At 38.0% G+C, this 22,152-nt stretch overlaps 1 protein-coding gene across 1 annotated transcript in view; it reads left to right on the forward strand.

The window, feature by feature from the left end:
- The window catches only part of LOC113237847 (synaptic vesicle glycoprotein 2B-like), a 74,846-nt gene extending 55,494 nt beyond the window's left edge, over nucleotides 1-19,352 (forward strand). The window contains exons 4-13 of the mRNA XM_026474541.1: nucleotides 13,405-13,566; nucleotides 14,117-14,261; nucleotides 14,909-15,048; nucleotides 17,075-17,322; nucleotides 17,475-17,674; nucleotides 17,829-18,006; nucleotides 18,175-18,298; nucleotides 18,445-18,604; nucleotides 18,839-18,966; nucleotides 19,244-19,352. Of these exons, the coding sequence (XP_026330326.1) occupies nucleotides 13,405-13,566; nucleotides 14,117-14,261; nucleotides 14,909-15,048; nucleotides 17,075-17,322; nucleotides 17,475-17,674; nucleotides 17,829-18,006; nucleotides 18,175-18,298; nucleotides 18,445-18,604; nucleotides 18,839-18,966; nucleotides 19,244-19,305 (1,547 nt within the window). The 3' untranslated portion in view covers nucleotides 19,306-19,352. The remainder of the gene's footprint in view (nucleotides 1-13,404; nucleotides 13,567-14,116; nucleotides 14,262-14,908; nucleotides 15,049-17,074; nucleotides 17,323-17,474; nucleotides 17,675-17,828; nucleotides 18,007-18,174; nucleotides 18,299-18,444; nucleotides 18,605-18,838; nucleotides 18,967-19,243) is intronic.
- The last annotated feature ends 2,800 nt before the right edge of the window (nucleotides 19,353-22,152 follow it).

The following is a 22,152-nucleotide window of genomic DNA, read 5'->3' on the forward strand; positions in this document are numbered from 1 at the left end:
TGCGTGCGTGCGTGCGTGCGTGCGTGCGTGCGTGCGTGCGTGCGTGCTTGCCTGCGTGCGTGCGTGCCTGCGTGCGTGCGTGCGTGCGTCCGTTTGTGTAAAGCGGAACGTTCAAAAAATGAAGTATGAAATTATTTGATTTTTAATTCGGGACTTATTCACGTATAAACATATTTTATTTACCTCGACTTTTCGGACATATTGCAACGTCCATGGTCTCGCAAGGACTGAAGAGGCGGGTGTCAGCATCTTCTAGTTGTGCGAGTTTTTCTAACTACCCGCACTTTATCTTCATTACTTATTTGTGCACTAGGGTACTCACTACACCGACACACAACACTCACGACATCTTAAATACTCGTATTCAATGCAGTAGAAGCACATTTGCAGGTGGCAACAGTGCATGGTATTGTCAAAGACGTCAAAGTCATCTTTTCGCGGTTAGAACTTAGAGTAGCAGGGTTCGTGCTCTGAAGTATGGTTGTATTGGTTTAACAGTTTTTTTCTGGTAAAACTGAATATTTAAAACTTCTTTTTCAAGATATGTATTGTGGAAGGAAATCCTTTGAAGGAAGTTGTTGGTTTCCACATGTCGCGATAAGTATACTAATAAAGTATTTTGTAATTTGTATTTGTATTTTGTATTTTAAATACACCCCATGAAAGTATTTTGTATTTTGTATTTCAAATACACCTCAAGAAAGTATTTGGTATTTTGTATTTTAAATACATTTAAGGAAGTATTTTGTAATTTGTATTTCAATTAAGATGTAGCATGTATTTTGCCCAGCCCTGCCTCCTGGCAACTGCACCCTCACGTACGAAACAGCACCGACACTCGCCGATCCTCCGAGCGACTGCTCTCCTCAACTCTTTATTCGCAACATCACCACAGTGTGATCTGTTTATGACTGAGATGGCGAAAATGATAAATGAATAGAAGAGAGTGGTAAAGAGAAGCCAGGATGTTTATTAGTCAGTAGGTAATCTTAGTTTAGGTTAGTGATTAGTAATTAATTCTGCTGGAACGCCATGGTGCATACTGTAATGTTACATGTTTTTAAATAAATAAACAACTAGGATGGGATCGAATAAGAATGAAAGTGAATCAACAAATCTTACAGATTCTCTTATATATATGCCGATACGGCGTCTCCCACACCGTACCTGCCCTATCAATGCACCGCGGACGCCCGGTCAATCAGAACCCCTGAATTATTCACATAATTCTAGTCATATTACTCTGACCGGCCAGACGCGTAGGGCCGTCCGTAATAACTGCCTCCGTGGCCGAACGGTTACCATGCCGGACTGCCACGCAGAGGTCCCAGGTTCGATTCCCGGGTCGAAAGAAATATTTGTATGACCTACATTTATTTCTCTCGTGAGTTTGGGTGTAATTTATGGTTGTCTATGTGTGTGTCCATGGCACCCGCGACACAGGGTTTCCCTAGTGCGGGGCTATGTTGAGTGTGTGCGTTATTATTATTAATACCGGTAGTGTATACCTAACGTGACCATACGTCCAGCTTTTAAGCTTCTTATCCCGTTGTCCCCCAAAATACTTAGAAATGTCTCGCTTTTTCAAAATCGGACACACGTCGTGACAATAAATTTAAAAAATGGCGCAAAAGCGTAAAATATACACAGCCACTAAAAAGGAGAATTAATTATTTTTTAAATCTTCTTTTATCGTTAAATATTTCGTAACTATTATAAGGTTCTAAGGAAAGAACATAATGGTCACGTTATATGTACCATTTAATCGCTGTATGCATTACGAAGAAGGAAGACAAGCGCGCGAGTGGATGGGCCTTCGTAGTCCTCTGACTCCAATAATGAATGTTCGCCAACGTCTTTCTAATAACCGAAGTGTATTTTGACTTAAGCTATTGTTTACTCTGCGCACAAATTTGTTCGTCAAAAGTTTCCATTACCGATGTTACTATCATAAAATGTTGTTTATTCCAATCGTAAACGCCGCGAGTAATGTCCGTCGTCATTTTAACGAGCTGGAGGATTTCATCGTGTTTGCCCTCCGTTTAGTGCTTTTAAATTAGGTACATCAATGTACATAATATATACAAGTAAGGGTCATTCTCAATGGTGGAGGACGGTTTTTCATACAACATTTAGAAGGCATGTCACAGGCATGCCACACGCGCGCCACTAACGCAAACTATATATCCGCTCACGCGATACATGCAGCCGTAAACGCATACCACACCTAGAGGTGCCGGTGATGATTTTATACCGATTTATCGGATATCGAAGTTATAACAGGTAAAAAAACGAATATTAATTGCTATTTCGGTAACTACTCTAGCAAACCAGAAAGTTTTTAATGCCTGGGTGTGTCATTTAAAAAAAATAAACAACTTCAAAAAACGTCACGACAATCGTGTGTGTTATTATTTGGGCTGGTGATTTCGGTGTTTATTTATTAAAAACATACCGTAAGTAGCGTTTTTTTTAAGTTTACCCTGAATATAAATGTTTATAAACTATACTTTAAGGAGTAATTTCATGGTAAACGTTAGAACCACTCAAACGGAATATTATCATATTTATCCAAGTACACCAAAAATTTCATTAGTGCTTTTAAGTGCAGGATTTGCGGTGTATTACTGCATTTTATTTGAGATGTTTTTGTTGGTAGTACGGAGGGTATTTATTTAGCAATGCAGAATAGTAGTTTTTTGTTTATAAAAACTTGTATTTAAACTGAATCCTTTTCTAATTTGCGAAACCAAATAGCCGCCATTTTGCGGCAGGAGGAGCGCATCGCGTGAGCGAATACTGTGTGTTCTGCTAAATACCAACTGGCCGCCTTGGATTCTATTGAAAAGCGTGTCAAGAGGCTTATCGGTGACTCGGAATTAGTAGAGGCGAAGCAGCAGAGCCTTGAACACCGCGTTAAAGTTACCTGTTTATCGGTATTCTACGAATATATCATGGTGAGTGTGTGAGGCAATAGCACAAATTAATTCCGCCTTCTCTTTCCACCATCTGGGGATCAGACGTAGGCTGGGGTTCCACTTCTATGTTGTGGATATTCCAAGGATTCGCACAAAGCGCTTCGCTTCCACATTTATATGCGTACGGCTATGAACTGGAATTCCCTGACTGCGGACTTGTTCTCTAAACGGTATAACTTGGGCATTTTCAAGGCGAGAGTGAATAGGCATTATTTAGGTGTGCTTACTACACCATTGACCTCATCGTCACTTTCCATCAGGTGAGATGGAAGTCAAATACGCAATTAGTTTTTAATGAAAAGTAAATAAATAAAAAACCGACCTCAAAAGTAAGTGGAATTACGGCTATTTGCTAAGTTTTATTGAAATATCCCCTAGTTCGTCACTATACAGGACTTGACACTGGAGATAATATAAAATAGGTTCTCACTACGACACTACTCAAAGTATATTGAGAGAAAAACGCCTTGAATGGGAGAAATAGCAAAATCAACCATTAAAGTAATTGCTCCTAAACTAAAGTTAGGCGCTATTTATAACAACGAATCTTCATGCGTGAACAGCCACCCTTCGAGGTGGATGATTTTCTTCAAAATGAAATGGGACCACTATGGAAGTACCCCCTTTCCAACAAAAAAAGAATCATGAAAATCGGTTCACAAATACCGGAGTTATCGCGTAACATACATACAAAAAAAAGAACATACAGTCGAATTGAGAACTTCCTCTTTTTTTGAAGTCGGTTAAAAAAAGGTATGAGGGGCACTCATTCATTTCATTTCTCGTAGTATAGTTTATGAAAACTGTAAATACGATACTTTCAGTAAATAATATTGGCACGAATAAGAAATAAAGTGGCCAAAATAATTTAAAACTGATTACGTCAAAGGCGACAGTTATTCTTAACATTACAGTCCTAATAAATCATTTTAACCTATTTGCGTTTGGTCTGTAATATTTTGCCGGTTTGATGGTCGCCCTAGTTTCCTTTATTAACTGAAATGTTGTTTGCCAACAGTAGAAAGAGTTCGTCCAGGGAAGTACTGCCATCTTACCTATTTCTGTCGCCAAGCAGTGAGCATTATTGCATTGTACAATGTTAAGGTAGAGAAAACTACTTTTGTTTTCTATAACATTTAGTGCTGAGTTCCTGTTAAACAAAACACGTGTTAAACAAACAAATACGCGTAGTTTATTTGTTCTACACTTCTTAATACAAAGATAATATGACATAGATGGATTGTTTTGCCGTCTAATCGGAATTGTTTTCGGAACCATCGTTTAGAATGATCCTGATACACGGATTTACATGTTTTTATATATCGTTATCTTTCTTGCTACCGGAAACTTGAAATTAGTCATTGGTTGTGAAATCTTTATTGAAATTCCACGTCAAATAAATTAATAGATTCACGCATTACTTAGCGGCAATCCATGTTGGTAAAATTACGGTAATAATTGATTAGAAATTATTTTTAATCATTTAATAATTATGGGACTTGTCAACTTGTCTCAGGGTGACAGGCGCGGTGGCAGCGCCCCTCAAATCTTTGCGATTTAAAGCTCTGAAAGCTTACTCGTGCCGTCACTTGCATCGTAATAAAAAATATAATATCTGTTATTGTATTTTTTGATTAATATAAATATTAAACAATGTCACATACGTTGTTCTGTTCCCAAAGTAAGTAACTAAAGCGCTTGTGTTATGGAAATCGGAAAGAACGACGGTACCACAAAAATCCAGACCCGAGATTAGAGAAAATTTCGAAATATAAATAATACTTAAGATTTCTCATAGATGGCGCTACGGCTAAAAAGTCGTTGAAAACCAAAATACAAAGACACGACAAAACACAGAAAAATTCTCCACTGATTCGTTGCGTGGCTTAGTTAGTATAGCGCCTGGCACTATGGTTCGAATCCGGTCGGATCTAAGGCATTTTTTCTAAGTGTTCGATCTTTGTATTAATAATTATAACAAAATATAAATAATTATATTACATTTTTATTGTTTATTATAATGAATTATCGGATTCTTCTCCATAGGTACGAAAATCATAACTATTAATTTTTGAGTACACAAATTATCAAACGCAACATCACGATCCCAGATCAATCAGACAATATCTTCTCGTTTGAACCCGCTCACATTCACGATTAAAACTTCTTCATTCGATTGTTATTAAAAATCGAATCGGAAACGCATTAGGACATCACTAATTAATCAGAATTCGAGCTGTCAAAAGCGATTGGACCGACTATAATAGCTCATATCATTATACCAATACAAAAGTCAGCTAAATCACTAAAAAAATCGGAATCTTTACAAATAGTCTCGTCTGATGAAAGTAATCTAAGTAGTAATTATATTTCCAAGCGTGAAAATCTCAATATGTCATAAATCTATTATTACCTCAAGTAATCAAAGCAATATCAAAGGACTTTATTGCCATAATATTTGCGGCAATTCCAGCGTCACTGTGAGCTTTCCATTTACATATAATTAAATACAGATAGGTCAACGTCCGCGGCTCACAGCCAAGTTCTGTCATTCTGCGTACGCATGAATATTTCCACATTTGTTAAATTCTTGGAGAAATAATTTTAACCTACATACATCCATCTACTAAGCACGGGTCTCTACTGAAACGTCAGAACAATGTCCACAGTACAGAAATAAAAGTACGCTAATTATAACATTTAAATCCGCAAAAATAGTTTTATTTCCTATGTGTAACAATCGCAAAAACCTAAGAACTCGATATATAACATAATGTCCCACGTCCTTATTCTGTTCTTTTTAGGAACTTGATATTTTTGTTTTAATATTAACGTCAACATAGTCATAATCCCATTACTTAGATTAATTTGAGGTTAAATTAGATTAGTCTAGGTCACTACGCATCAATTTGAAACTGAACTACTTGTTCTATTTATATGCTTTATATTTGAAGCGCAAATGTTACTTCGAGTAAGTGAATTTAATATAGAAAATTAGATTAAGCCGTTTTCATTTTGACGCATTCATATGTTACACAAGTTGTTTTTTTTTTTCTAAAAAAACACGACGAGGTTAGAGCAAGTGACAACTGAAGATACAAAGTCCGCGATTGCATGAAAACAACAGCACGTGCCGATGTGGAAATAAACAAGACCTATATTCTGATTTGAAAAATATATTTGTTGAAGCCAGATATGATTTCAAACGTAACGTAATAGAATTCGATTCATTGTTTACGTTATGCGCTTTACGAAGGGTTCAATCTTAGCTAACATTATTACGTGCTGTTTTCTAACTACTACAGAAATGATTTACACAACGAAAGCTATCTATAAGTCACATTAACTAGTCTCTATCATAGTGATTTTGTTTACTAATGTCACGTTAGTTTGACAACTCAAATTGTGAGGTTGTAGAGGGGGTACTGAATCGCTTGAATCTTTTGACGTTGAGTGAAGTTGATAGTCATTGCTTTATAAACGAGCGCGCATTGATAAGTTGATTATTTTGTGGGAGCTACTTGAAAAGTGATCAACCGAGCGCGGCCGCTCCTGTGGATTCGCCGCGTGTCATTTAAAATCCATTTAAACTGATTCATCTTTGTACTTTCGAAATAATTACTATGAAAAGTGGATAAACAAATGAATTCCAATCAACCGACGTTATTATTGCTCCACTGACTGAACGAATTGATAACGAAGAATAAATAGGCCAACTATCAATCCTCGACTGTTTTTTTTTATTTCCTGACAAAATCTATAATAAGGGTGTTCCCCTTAACGTTTCCCTTGCGATTATATACCGACATATCAAAAAAGAAAGATACTGAAGGATTACAGTATCAAGAGATTATTCCAACGTCACAACACAAAAAGAAACAAAAACAACGAAATGGCATTTACAACAATTTGATAGACTGTCTTCTGTGCAGCTGTGACTTATGCAAATGGATTTTATTCAGCTACAGCCACAGTCTAAACTAGAACGCCGATTTTCAATGGACCTTAAAGCTGAATGAATAACGGACGCGTATGTCGCGTATAAGACCTTGTTGACGTCAATGATGAAACTACAGCATGTGGGGAGCTGAAAATAGAACAGCCTCGTTCTTGAACGCTCTTTGAGAGTCTCATAAGATTTTCGAACCTGACAGTGCCCATAACACTTCACAACCCTAGCCAAAAATGATATTATTTATCGTACAAATCAGTTCAAACCATATCATGAATGTAAGCGTACGTCTTCTCTAGGGAGAGTGTACTTCACACGCTATTGTAAACTTTCTCTGACGTGCAGGTTCCATTACTATGTTTTCCTTGACCATTAGCGAGAAATGTTTCTGAAAATGAAATTATTTTTAACCGACTTCCGATTTTGATGATTATTTTTTTGTTGGAAAGAGGGTTTAAATTTGAAGAATGCCACCTTTAAGGGTGGCAAACTAGGGAATGAATCCGGTTTCGCGCACTTTCCGGTAACCGATTTCAATAAAACTTGGCAAATAAATGTAATTCCACTAACTTTTGAAGTTGGTTTTTCTTTTATAAAAAAATTACAATTATTTCGAATTCGCGTTTTTTTTTTTTTCAAATGGTCACCCGGTTGAATCTGAGCCTGTACCGATTGGGGAGATGCGAACAGGGTCAGGTTTAATGCGGCTAAAACACAGGCGTTTCTTTTCACATCAAAACTGAGTCCTCTACACCTTATTACGACTTTCCGAGATGAATCCGTGCCGATAAGGGACCACCTTGAGCTACTTGGTCTGGACTTATCATTCGACCTCAACTTTGGGCGATACATCGAGTGCTTGGCAAAAACTGCTGCCAGAAACCTAGGCATACCTTACGAGGTTAGGCGGTACTTCACACCTGAACAGCTTTTAAATCTGTATAATGCACAAGTTCGATCGTGTATGGAGTACCGCTGCGACCTTTGGGACGGCTCTGCCCATTACCAGTTAGCTGCCTTGGACTCGGTGGAGCGAAAAGCAAAGAAACTTATTAACAGCAATTCTCTTGTGGAGTCGAAGCTACGAAATTTCGACCATCGCAGGAAAGTAACCTGCTTGTCGGTTTTCTATCAGATACATTTCGGGAATTGTGCGCAAGAGCTTTTCAATTTAGTTCCACCCTCACCGTTCCTCCTTCGATCGACTAGAAGATTCGGTGCACTCCATTCTTATGTCGTTGATATTCCACCTATTCTCACTAAGCGCTTTGCTACCTCCTTTCTGATGCGTACGGCAAAGGAGAAAATGACCTATCTATGTTTCCCTAAAAGTACAATTTGGGGCTATTCAAGGCTAAAGAGATTGTCGCCAAGCGTGTGTCTATTATATATTTTAAAAAAATCATGCACTGATTACAGACAAATAATAAATACATACATATATATATCAATCTGATTTTGTACTTATGTCACATACTAATCTTAAGACGAGTTACCGGAGGAGAATCGGGAAAAACTGTTTTGTTACATCAAATGGTTTAGATATTTACTATTGACGGTCTCACAAAAAATATTCCATGCACCCAAGGATATTATCTAAAGAATGTGCTAATATGTTACACGATAGGATGTGCTTTATCTGATCATATAAAATCCTGAAAACAATTAATTCCCCTTTTTTAATTCCGATATAATGAAGTCATCCTTATAAGAAACTGAGTCCATTAAAATTTAAAAAATTAGACAATTTAATGCGTTTTGTATGAAAAATATGAAATTTGACCACTTCTGCTGTCCCGATTTTTCGATCCCTTCATTAAACTGAGTCGATCAGCAGTAAAAAAAATTGATCAATTTTAGGCATTTTTATGGACAACTCATGCTTGACCAAAAAATTTACTATGCCAAAATTGTTTTCACAAAAAGACTTCATGGTTCCTAAGACAGTTTCTTTGTATCTTCTATAGTTTCGGATTTCTCCTAACTCACCCTGCGCGGTCGAAGAGCGGAGTCCGCGTTCGTCTAACTGTCATGGCAAAATACGCTCTATTTGTTTAGCTTTTACGTTTTAACTTAAATGAGCGTCCATTTTTAAATGTTGTTACCTAATAAATACTATTCAGATTCGACATTAATGCACATGACGGCGTGGTAACTGAGCGGTCGCCGCGGCGTAACTGGCGCCTGTTCCGTTTAAAAACAAAACACTGACATATCATGATAATTATGCTAAACATTCACCAACGTATGTCACTAAAGAAATTAAATTCATTTGTCTAATTGTCGATTGTAAAACAACCGTTCTCCCACACTGGACTTCCACCATTGACTTACAAATAAATGGACGACGGGTCTAATAGAAAAACCACGAAAAAAATGTCCCAAATCAACCTATTTAAACGTAGTGACATGTAAAGGAATATGAAAAAGCTAAAACGTTGAATTTAAATTGTAATGTTATCGCAGTACTGTCTAATTTTGCTTGCTTCGCCGTCAGTCGAACAAACGAAGACTAAAGCGTGAATGACGCTCTGTATACGATTTTAACGCCCTATAAGTTCGGACACTTTTTAGCGCGGACCCGACGTCCATATAATTGTAAGTCAATGACTTCCACCGATATTTTTTTTAGCGTTATTCTACGTGGAAATAAAGTATGTTCAACATTGTGTGGAGTAAGCGATCCGTTTAATCCGTTAACGAGATTTACTTACGAAACGAACGATCCAATTAATCGACCGCAACCCTCGCAGGCAACACGCTACATAATCACCTAGTATACCTACACGGCCAGACACAAAGCTTTATGGTCCCGACGGCTAGGCGCTTCGCAATATACTACTATAGTCTGATAGCGCACGGTTCACGACATAATTTTCTAAATACTCTTCTTTGTACCCAGGGTTCTTTTGGAAAGACAAGCATAAATTAGAGTTGCAACGGAAAATGGGACTTGTCAACTTATGTCTCAGGGCGATGAATGCAACATTTTTGCGATTTGAAATTCTGAATGGCAATGCAACTGTTATGGATAGGCGTGTCGCTTTCCACCAGGCGCACGACATGTTCGTCCCATCACTTGCTATTATAAAAAAAAACTAAGAACAGGAGGAAAAAATAAACACCATCACAAAAATTTATGTTATGCTATTACTGTGATGTTTGTAAACCGATTTCGATGATTCTTTTGTTATTGGAAAGGGGATACCTCAATAGTGATCCCATTTCAATTTGAAGGAAATATTTCACCTCCAAGGGAAGTAAACTTAAGGGGTGAATACGATTTATTGGACATCAATAAAACTTGTAAAACAAATGTAATTTCACAAACTTTTCAGGTCTATTTATTATTACAATTGTTTTAATTATTCTGTTAATTTTGCACATTTTCTGTAATTTTATTTTAATACAAGGCTCTAATAATGATGAACGAAATCCACTAGCTAAGAACGTCGGGGTTGTAAGTTTATTTTTAACTGACTTCAAAAAAGGAGGAGGTTCTCTATTCGACTGTATGTTTTTTTGTATGCATGTTACGCGATAACACCGGTATTTGTGAACCGATTTTCATGATTCTTTTTTGTTGGAAAGAGTGTATCTCCATAGTGGTCCCATTTAATTTTGAAGAAAATCATCCACCTCCAAGAGTGGCTGTTCACGCATGAAAATTCATTTTCATAAATAGCGCCTAAATTTTATTATAAGCTGCAATTATTGTAATGGTTGATTTTGCTATTCTCCAATTCAAGGTGCTTTTCTCTCTCGATATACTTTGAGAAGTGAGAACCGATTTTTATTACATTTTAGTGGCGAACTAGGGGATGAATCCGGGTTTGCGCACTACCCGGTAACCGATTTCAATAAAACATGGTAATTATATGTAATTCCACGTATTTTTGAGGTCGGTTTTTTTAGTACTCTGTACTGAGATTATTGTTTCTGAAGTCAACGTTTATCCCTGTCAATGTGTTTCGGAAATAATGCCACACACAATGTTTTCAAATATAAATTGACTGGAAAGAATTAACGATACTTTTACTTCATTAATTAAGTAACCTCTCGTTACTTTTTAAGGTTTCCCTATATGTTAGCATTGCCTTGAACTCCAGCGCTAATTTTGAGTAGAACGCATTAGTTTACGTAAAGTTAACTGCTCTACTTATCTTCTATTACTTCATTAGTTTTTCTTCCACTGCTATTTATGTCCTACTATTGATTTAATAATAACGCGCACAACTCATAGCCCCGCATTAGGGAAACGCTGTATCGCGGGTGCCATGGACACTCACATAGACAACCAAAAATTACACCCAAACTCACGAGAGAAATAAATGTAGGCCATACCATTTACTGCTGCTAAGCAGCAATGTGGGCATTACTTTGTTCCGATTCGGAAGGGAAATTACAGGCACATGGGACTTGTCAACTTATGTCTCAGGGTGACGGGCACAGTGGGAGTGCCTCTAAGATCTTTGCGGGTTACCTATTAGAAGTCCGAAATGACATTTTCCAGATATAACGATTGCTCGAATTTTCATAACCTCGAAAGAAATTTTGAGGGGAAAATACTTTTTCTTTTAAACCTAACTTAACATAACCTAACCGAACCTAAACGTGTCTTTGCGATAAACATCCAACATATCATGAAAGAACAACGGTTTCGTTTTAGTTCGGTTTTCGGTGTAATGAAAATTCTAACAAACGTTATTTCGGAAAAAAATTATTCGACTTTGTGATAGGTACTACTGGCACGGTATGCTAGAAGGCGTCGGTTCGAATCCGGCCGGATCGAAGGAATTTTTTCTGAGTGTTCGATCTCTGTATTAATAATTATAATAGTACTGTACATAAATCAAAATGAATATGCAATCCATTAATAAAAACCGCTGCACTTGGGAGTGTTTAACACAACGATTTATAGATACTTGCCAATAATGGCGAATAGAAACCAGCAATTGATTGTAACAAGCCTATTGACTCAAGTGTAGGGCCAATATCAATTCATAGTCAATAAGTTTATTTAATGCAATGCGATAAAATGGAATATTGAAGATCAAGGTTCGCTTCGCGAGGCTATACGCTTTGATTTCCTTTTACCATAACCCGGTGTGTCACGAAACTTACGGATTATTTAGTATGAAACTATGTTAGCGTGTCAAATTGAAACACTGCAAGTACAAATACAGTGTTTTGTATTTTTTTACAACTTAAATCAAAACAAAACAAATTTATTACTTAAACAAAAGATCCGACAACTAGCACATACAAAAATTCGTGAGGTTCGCTGGTTCATTCCGTGGCTTAGTTAGCGTCTGCCAGGGTTTGATAGAAGACAGCGGTTCGACTCCCACCCCTATCCTGTACAGAGCTACTCGTATTACCGTTTAGAGCGATCTATTTAAATATATTTATTTTCGCATGAACGTCAAATCTGGTGAATTACTAAAAATCATGGAACAATTTTTTTTGTTTATGATGTTAGTAATATGTATGTCGGATTTAGAACCAGGGAGAGTGAAACTGAACCCTGTTCGTCTGGCTCGTACCCGCCCTCCATAATACAATTACAACTTCAGTTTGATATATATGTTTATTTTCAATTTGTCTAATATAATTCAATCGGTCATGCAAGTACACAAAATAATACGGAAGACAATTACAGGATGTGATTCAGGCGTGATAATTCTCACCATTAGGACACGTGGAAATCGCGGCTGGAGCGAATGTGAACAAAACTCGTAATCATCAAGTTCTTAGGTTTTCGCGATTGTTACACATAGGAAATGAAACTATTATTCCGGATTTAAATTGTATATTTGTTTTTTCAAACAAACCGACGTTTCGGGCCCTTTACAGGTCCCATGGTCCCGGTTGACTGAGGTGGTACAAGAAGGGCCCAAAACGTCGGTTTGTTGGAATAAACAAATATACGCGATTTAAATCCGGAAAAATTGTTTAATTTCCTATAAAACTCGTAATCGTCTAACCAGCGCCACCACCTGCCACCTGATTCACGGGGTGCGTTCGTACCACTAAATAGCGAAATATCGTTGCAAATCAATCATCATCATCAATGTATCAATTAATCATCGTCGTTTTGGACATTGCCAATAGAGGGCGCTGATTTACTTGACGTTTTTCTAACTGCTAACAGCAAAGGCGCCCACATGGTGGTATGTATGTATAGCGACACGCCTATCAATGACAGTTGCAGTACCATCCAGAGCTTTAAATCGCAAAGATCTGAGGGTCACTGCCACTGCGCCCGTCACTTTGAGACATAAATTGACATGTCCCATGAGGCTGTAGCGTCACCAGCACCCTTCAATACTAGCATTATTCCTTGGCGGCAGAAATAGTTAAGCTGGCAGAACTTCCCTGGAGCTCTAATGCTATGTAAAATACAACCTGCATATTAAATGAAGTTCCGTGCCCAAAAGTTCTTGAAAAAAAACAAAAATAATTGTATTTCAGGCTATGGCAGCTTCCAATGGCTGCTTCTATGCACGTGTGGCGCGGTTTACGCGGTCTGCGCTCTTAGCACGACCACGCTGAGCTTCGTGCTGCCTGCCGCCGCCTGCGACTTCCATCTAGAATCTTCAGACAAGGGCCGTCTTACAGCCACACCGCTTATCGGTAAGATGGTAACCTATCACAAAACTTATTTTTTTTCCGAAACAACGTTTGTTCGAATTTTCATTACACCAAAAATTATAACGAAACTTTCAGGATATGTTGGATGTTTATCGCAAAGACACGATTAGGTTCGGTTAGGTTAGGTTAAGTTAAAAAAAAATCCTCTCAAAATTACTTTCGAGGTTATGAAAATTCGAGCAAACGTAATTTCTGGAAAATGTAATTTCGGTCTACTGGTTACTTATCAGTATCCGGTAAGATATCTTCTCACTTGATTACTATGATAATTCGTATTAAATGAAAACGTCGTGCGAAACTAACGTCAATCTTAAACTAATGACACAAGTAAAACCGTAAGGTTTTATCGTAGCACTAGAGTAATGTTTAGACGTAACACCTGCTTTACAAAGGAGAACAAGTAGATCCAGCGTGTAAAACCACATGTGGTCATACGTCAATAGTGTTTTTACCTTTTTTGAAACCACAGCTCTCTTTCATGGGGATCTATGAGCCCTTGACGAATTTCACTGAGACTCTTTTTCGCTTGCAGGTATGTGCGTGGGCTCGTACTTCTGGGGCAACCTGGCTGACGCCCGAGGGCGGAAGAAAGCCATCATGGGTGCTCTACTCGTAGACGCTGCTGCAGCTTTTATATCCAGTCTAATGCAGTCTTTTCCTGCCTTCTTGGCGTTTAGGTATCTATCATATTACTTGATAGACTCAAATTGGCCGTTTTTAAATTGGCTCGTTGATGAAGTTAAAATGGAGAACATTTTTTTAATTTTTGTTCCAAACATGAGTACTTAAATTTGCGTGTATGTAACGATACAACTATGAAATATTGGATTGAAATCTAAATAAAAATATATTAGTTTGTCACGTATGGTATATTATATTGGAACGTGGTGGTGTGCAAGACGATGTAGTGACCTGAAGACAGGAATAGATGCTTTGTTGGCTTGGTCATATAGAAAGGGTGGATGTTAGTAAATCGACGGCACAGACTTATAGAACGAATTTGGACTGGAAAATGAGGATAGGTATATATGTCATCACAGACCTGAACGTATGTCTCGATCAAATTGGGGATGTCCTTAAAAAAATCAGTATCAGAGTCTAAAAGTAAACGAGCCTGTATTAAGAGACTGACGCAAGTGAAAAAGGAGAAAGAGGTTTGTTACCCCGGGAGACAGACCTGGTGGTATGTATGTAACAATTATTGCCAAATACTGCCACTTCCTCAGTTTTTAATTTGATTTTATTCCTAATTTCTAAACCTCCATTGATTCGTGCCTGGAACTTCCCATGCCTGCCTATTGGTTGTAGACTGACGTTCTTGCAGATTCTTCTCCGGCTTCGGCATCATCGGCGCCACGGGATTGGTGTTCCCATACTTTGGAGACTTTTTGTCGCTTCGTCATCGTGACGTCATGCTTTGCCGGCTTGAAGTCTTTTGGACTATTGGCACTATTTTCCTGCCAGGTACGTCTATAAATTTCATCACCCTAGCTCGTAAATAATGTATAACGTGCAGCAAAACTAGGTGATATTTTTTTAACCTAGTTTAGAAGGCGGTAATGTTTTTTTATTTATTTCTACGTTCCCATCGTCCACTATGAACGCGGACTATCTGTCAATCGGCCAGTGTCGCCTTCGCCTCGCGCCATATTCGCGAACCCCAAAAAGAAGGCTGGATTTTTTATTATTATTCATTGTTTTAGCAATCGTAAATATCGGCATTATTTATACGGCAGGTACGTACTTAGTCACAGATACCGTGACTTACATAAATTTAAAAGATATTGTAATTTATTTGTTAATAAAAAACATCGTATGCCTCATAGGCGGAACGGCCATGACGGCCTGTCCAAATGTCCCTCTGTTCGTAATTGCCTATTATAAGTAGCCGCAAACATTGGATCGTATCGACCCACGATACGTTCGTCTGTATGTCGAATTGTGTGATAGTAATTTAGCAGCCCATCTATACTAATGGTGCCCAAACATAGCCTCGGACTGAAAATCAAAAGTCTAGTATCAATTAAAGTTTGAGGATAAATAAAATCCGTAACACTGTGCTGCGCTCGAAGATACGCATAACCAATGTTGGGAAAAGGATTGTCAGGCTGAAATGGGACTGGGCTGGTCACGTCTGTCGCACATGCACCCACAGAGATGCGCTTACACAGCCACTTGACCGGAGCCACAACCACAGAATGGATAGCGAAAACGAGACGGACAAGACGGCGAGATGTCTTAGACGCGAATACCACTGGCCTGATATTGCGTTAAACCGGGAGTTTTGGAAGTCCAAAAGACAAGCCCTGTGAGACCCAATAATAGGCTAATTAAAAATAGTGTTGTAGTTACAATCGAACTAGGCCTTATGAAACCACTGCACTTGAACTAGCCTTATGAAATGGAATCACAGGGATTATATATTTTTGAGCTATATATATATTCGCTTGTTTATTTACTCTTATTTTTAAAAACATCTATATACAAACAATGTCGGTAAAAAAAAGGAATCCACGGAATGTAAAAACAAACATTGAACTAGTTCGCATCGTATCTATTCTTCCATTTTTTCCTGTTGGACAGACATTTGAAATCATCTCACAGGCGGTTTTTACTACTTGTTTGTCACTGAATAGTTGATACTGTGCCAATTTGAACTAGTCGCCATATTTCTGACTCTATTAATTGCCAATACTAAATTAGTCATTACTCTGATCATATACACCATCTGTGGACTATGGACTATTAAAGTGCATGTGTTGTGATTTACTGCTCTTATAGCACTGTTTGTCTAAGTTTGTTGATTGTTCGTCTTGTGAAGCGTCCACGTGTCCACAAACATGAATGTTTTTTACTGTTGATAAGTAGGATAAATCGTAGGGCTCTTTTCGCCGCAATTTAAAATATAATAGTAGTAATAGTAGTAATAACGCACACACTCAACATAGCCCCGCACTAGGGAAACCCTGTGTCGCGGGTGCCATGGACACAAACATAGACAACCACAAATTACACCCAAACTCACGAGAGAAATAAATGTAGGCCTTACAAATATTTCTCTTGGCCCGGGAATCGAACCTGGGACCTCTGCGTGGCAGTCCGGCATGGTAACCGTTGGGCCACGGAGGCAGTTAAAATACCATTGGACCTCGTAAATCGCTGCTTAGTAAAAAAATTTAGAAATAAATAAATCATGTAATAAGATTTTGTTTGAAAGTTTAATGTTTCTAGTTGCCATAAATCAAATTCTAGGTTATCTCACTTCACAAGTCACATTTTTATAGAAAATATTAAGAATTGAACAGAAATTTGTAAAAGCTTTTATACTATATGAAATTATTATTCTATGAACTCTAATCCTAGTTTAAGCCTCAGATTTTGAAGAGGCGACCAGTGAATTATTGGCTCACGGAGTATTCGTATAAACATAATATTTCCGGAAAACTCTCGCAGTATTTTTCAATTTACCATCTTTTCTGAACGACCTTAGGTATCGCCTGGCTGATCATCCGGGATCCCTTCTACAACTGGACGGCTCCAGAAGCAGCGTTCCAGTATACGTCATGGAGGGTCTTCGTAGCAGCCTGCGGGATCCCAAGTCTCCTAGTCGTGTTGCTTCTAATCCCGTTCCCAGAAAGTCCAAGATACCTCCTCCATGCTCATAAGCCTGAAGAAGCGCTTAAGGTGTTGCGGAGGATTTTCGTCGTGAACACCAAATTGACAGAAAAGGACTTTCCGGTACGTATTCGTCTTTAAAAAAAGGCTTGATCAAGATTCCGATTTAATTTCCGTTTGTTGAAGAACCTACTGGTGTTGGAAAATCTTTACGAAATAGAACATCAAATCTATCTAAAAGTATTTTATACCGTATAATTTTGAACTCTTCATAGGTGGAAACGATGATTGGAGCTGACGAAGATGGAGACGAGGAAGAAATTGTAGCAGCAGACAACAATAACGAAACCAAACCACCGAGGACATTCAAGCAGAGACTGCAGGCTTTCTGGGACAGAAAGAAAATGCTGGTCTCCCCTCCTTATATTGGACTTTTGGTGTTGTGCTGCTTTGTCGACTTTGGCCTTATGTTCAGGTAAATTAAAGGACACAACTCGAATTTTGATTACGCACCATAGAGGCTTCTAGTGAGTTGAATATCACCCAACGCATTACGTTAGGTGTCAGTTTTGTGTAAGACATTTCCATGTTCTTCAGTTTATTATATACTATCATTTTTTTGTCTTCAGTTACTACACCCTGATGATGTGGTTTCCGGACTTGTTCGAGCGATTCAGCCAGTTCACGGCATATTATAAGGACGTTCCGGCAGGCGTGTGCGAAGTCTCGGCTAACCTCACGCAAAGGGCGACCATGTCCCTTCTGAATGAGAGCCTTTTGACCACAGTACGAACTTCACTAGAAGTGGTAATGCAAATAATTAAACGTATATACCTTTGCTAACTATTAGTTTTCAATATCATCTACGTCTATATTGTTTTGAAACCAATTTTTTTGCGGCATCACGATATATGGGATATTAATCCAGCGTTAGCGTTATGCACGACTGAAAAACTTACATAAATTGTTTTGCAGGACCAATCATGTGTCTTGGACGACAAAGTGTACATCCACACTTTGATTGTGGCCCTAAGCTGCCTACCCACTGCGCTTTCGGTTGGCCTCTCAATCAACATCGTCGGCAAGAAGCTCATGCTAGGTAAGACAGTGTTTCCTTTGAGCGATGTAGTCGGGGCGCGTTGTTGCCGTGTTGTTTCATACTTTTATGATATTTCGACATTTTGATTACAATCAAACGATGAACACAGTATATTCTTCCTCGTGAAACTTTATTTTTGCTTACAGTGATGATGCTGACGATTTCCGGATGTGCAGCGCTAGGGCTGAACTTGGTTTACTCCTCCTTCCAAAATTTGATTCTCTCTTGCATCTTTGAGGCCATCGTCAGCTGCACAGAGGCAGTGCTGTTCTGCGTCATTTGTGAGATCTTCCCCACTAAAGTTGCGTAAGTATTTATCCAACTGTTTAATAAATAATGCAGTTGCAGCACACTAGATTAGAAGAGTGTGACATACAAAAGCTTGTGAAATCATTTAATTGAATCAAAGACTTTCATTCACAGGGTGCATGCAGGTTTCTATTCGACGAATTCCATCCCAGTTCTATTGAGTTAGCACTCTTCTACATTGGCCAATTGACTGTTGATGCTGCTATTCTAATAATTTCTTCCTACTCACAGAGCCACAGCGATGGCGGTAACGGTGATGTGCGGCCGCATCGGCGCAATCGTGGGCAACGTGATCTTCGGGGCATTGGTCGACGAGCACTGCGTCGTTCCCATTTATATGTTTGGCACGCTTCTTATAAGTGAGGACCTTTATATATACCTTTGCACACAAATTTTAACTGAAGTCAATGAAATCATTGTAACATTTTCCATAAGAATCAGATTCACATAAAGCAGGATTAAGGCTCGAAAAAATTTAACCTAGTGGCTGGTAGTGGTTTAACTTCTTTGTCACGCCCAAATGCTACTCTGCTTACAATAAACCGAATCGGAAACTACCTCTGTTTCCTCAGTTCAGAAAATGAATAGCAACAATAATTATGATGTTATTAATGCGTACCTGTTTGTTTGTTGCAGCGAGTGGTCTACTCTGCATAATTCTGCCGAAGAGCACGCGGCCCGAGCGACCGCAAATATGAACTACACAGCTGTATTTTGTATTAATAAAACACGTTATCTCACAAATGCGAAACTTTTATTTTAACATCATAGCAAACAGGAGCTGGCTCAACATGACCTCTGTACATAACTTTATTCTAAAATATTTTTTATATATGATTGGATTGGAAACCTTTTTAATTTGTCCGTCCATTATGATTGTTAACCCAACCCGCAAATAGTTAAAATTGCGTGAATAAAAGAGAATATAAGTTTAATTAGTGGTGTGTAAAATAAAATGCGAAAATATCTACAAGCAGTTGTGAGAGATCTTCACGCACAATATTTCCTTATGATTAAGTATGAGCAAAATAATGAATCTGTACAAAAAATTTATATTTCAAGGAACAGGCGTTTCTTAAATGTATACATTCTACACATTGGTAGATAAATCAGTTAATTATACAGAAGTACACAGAAAATATATGACAACTTTAAATGCATCTACCAGTAAGAAAGATCTTGAACCACATGAATATCAAAAATGGTTAATAATGTAGTTAGTCGTTTATACAGTTGAAGTGGATGATATGGAGGGTATGGCAAAAGATAGAAATGAGCAAAAATACAGAAAGGAATTGAGAAAAAGAACAGAAATAAGCACAGTTACTTATAATGAAAAACACAGTAAAAAAATACACCACCGACAATAAAACCTGCACCTCAAATAAAGATATGACCTTAAACCGTCAGGTAGCTGACACCCGTGTCCAGCAGTGGGACGTATGACGTGTGATACCTAGAATAATTTCGTCGGTTCGGTTAACTCGACCTCAGCTCAGTTGGAAGAGCGATGGGACGAAATCCCGTGGTCGTAGATTCGAGTCCTGTCGGGTAGATAGGATTTTTCTTTATGTTCGATCTTTGCATTTAATCATTACAAGCACCGGCGCGCTATGATGGCCGTTTTGACAGATTACAATTAGTGAGGTAAAATCTCAATTAATTATCGAAAAGAATATAATCAAATTCGAGTCGCGCATGCGTTTTTAGATTTATAACTAGTATTGGAAGGGGTAGCTAATTAAAAGGTTTTAATGAAACAAAAATTAAAATAGGAAATGAAACTATTTTTCCGGATTTAAATCGCGTATATTTGTTTTTTCAAACAAACCAACGTTTCGGGCTCTTTACAGGTCCCATGGTCACGGTTGAGTGAGGTGGTACAGTCATCACCCAGTTATGTCTAATATTAATGCAAACCACCCTATATTTCGCTATAGATAAATAATAAATTAAAAAATAGTTTCCTTTCCTATGTGTAACAATCGCGAAAACCTAAGAACTCGATACGAAAATAATCGTCATTTCGAAGCTGCTTTGTTTTGCATGAGCATTGACACGAATTTGCCGGAGGTAAAAGTGGTGCTGGCCAGCGATCCTGTAAGAGACGTTCTATTAGATTTCATTTTTTTAAATTTCAAATTTCGATAAACAAATGCTAAGTTTTCAGTATTGATAACAATGTACGTCAATTAGCTCCTTCAACGTACTTATGAATTAATACGAAACTTGACGAGCGGACCAACACCAAAACGGCTATCATAGCGTGCCGATATTTTAAAGCGCTCGTGTTATGGAAAATGGGAAACAATGACGGCACCACAAACACCTAGACCTTGTTTACAAGTATAATATCCTAATGATTAGTATTGCCTAGACCCGAGACAATATAGAAACGTTAGCTTTTCTACATTGAACCGGCTGAGAATCAATGCTGGCACCTCATACACGGCGACACTATGAAAACCGATGTGCCAGCCACTCGACCACGACGAAGGTGGTCAATTATTGCTATGACTTTCATGTGATAAAAGCACTGTCTTTAGACTTTGATCACATGTAGCTAAGGATGCGAAATAGGTACGAAAATACCCATAAAAACCTGTTTTTTACATGACATATTTTTGGTTTTGCTTATAATATGCCTAGCACTCTCATTAAGGGCGATACAAGAGATTTTTAATATATTCAAGCCCTGTGAAGTATACCTATTACTTTTAAAAATTTCGACGAATACTAAATTTCGGTGTTAGTTATTTATTTAGCAATGCACACAATATTTACAAATAAATAAAAATGTGAACGTCATTGTATTATTTTTTATCTGTTTGTATGAGATATTTATCAAACGTTCTTTTTTAGAGTTGCTTCGTCAACAGTGTACTGTATGAACCACTGCAGTCAGTCAGAGCCACAATTTTTTTTAGAACTGAATGTTTTGTAGTGCAATTTAAATACTATTTATTGCACTCAAGAATATACCAAAGACAGGGTACAATAGATCAGCAATCTCAGGGTACAGCAATCTTTTTCAGACAATCTCGAGGTGACAAGATAAACTTAAAAATAATATTATGTGGTCTGTGATAACGCCCGTCAGCCTGAAACTTAAGATGTCAATTCCCATGTGCCTATAATTTCACCAGCATAACCTTATCCTTCAAAACCGGAACGCAGTAACGCTCATATGATTGCTTGTCGGCAGAAATAAGTGAGGTGGCAGTATTTCCCTGGATAAACTGTTTCACAGGGAGCTCTACTGCTATTGAGAGCTCCCATATGGGAGCCTATATAGGAGACGATTTGTTTTCACGATACTTCGTTTCAGATTGATCGTAACGACGAATCGATAGTATATGTTTATGTCGTGGGAAGGAGTAACAACAAGTGACAATCGATCGAAATGAGGAACCATCTATCTTTAAGAGCGGAACTGGACTATTGCTTGCTCTATTTCCCTACATTATCAAATACCGCTTAGTGTCGATTTTATTTTTTGGTGTTTATTGAAGAAGCATTGTACACCATTATTTTATCTACTACGT

The sequence above is a fragment of the Hyposmocoma kahamanoa genome, unplaced genomic scaffold, assembly GCF_003589595.1.
Source record: "Hyposmocoma kahamanoa isolate Upper Pololo Valley unplaced genomic scaffold, ASM358959v1 94, whole genome shotgun sequence".
NCBI lineage: Eukaryota > Metazoa > Arthropoda > Insecta > Lepidoptera > Cosmopterigidae > Hyposmocoma > Hyposmocoma kahamanoa.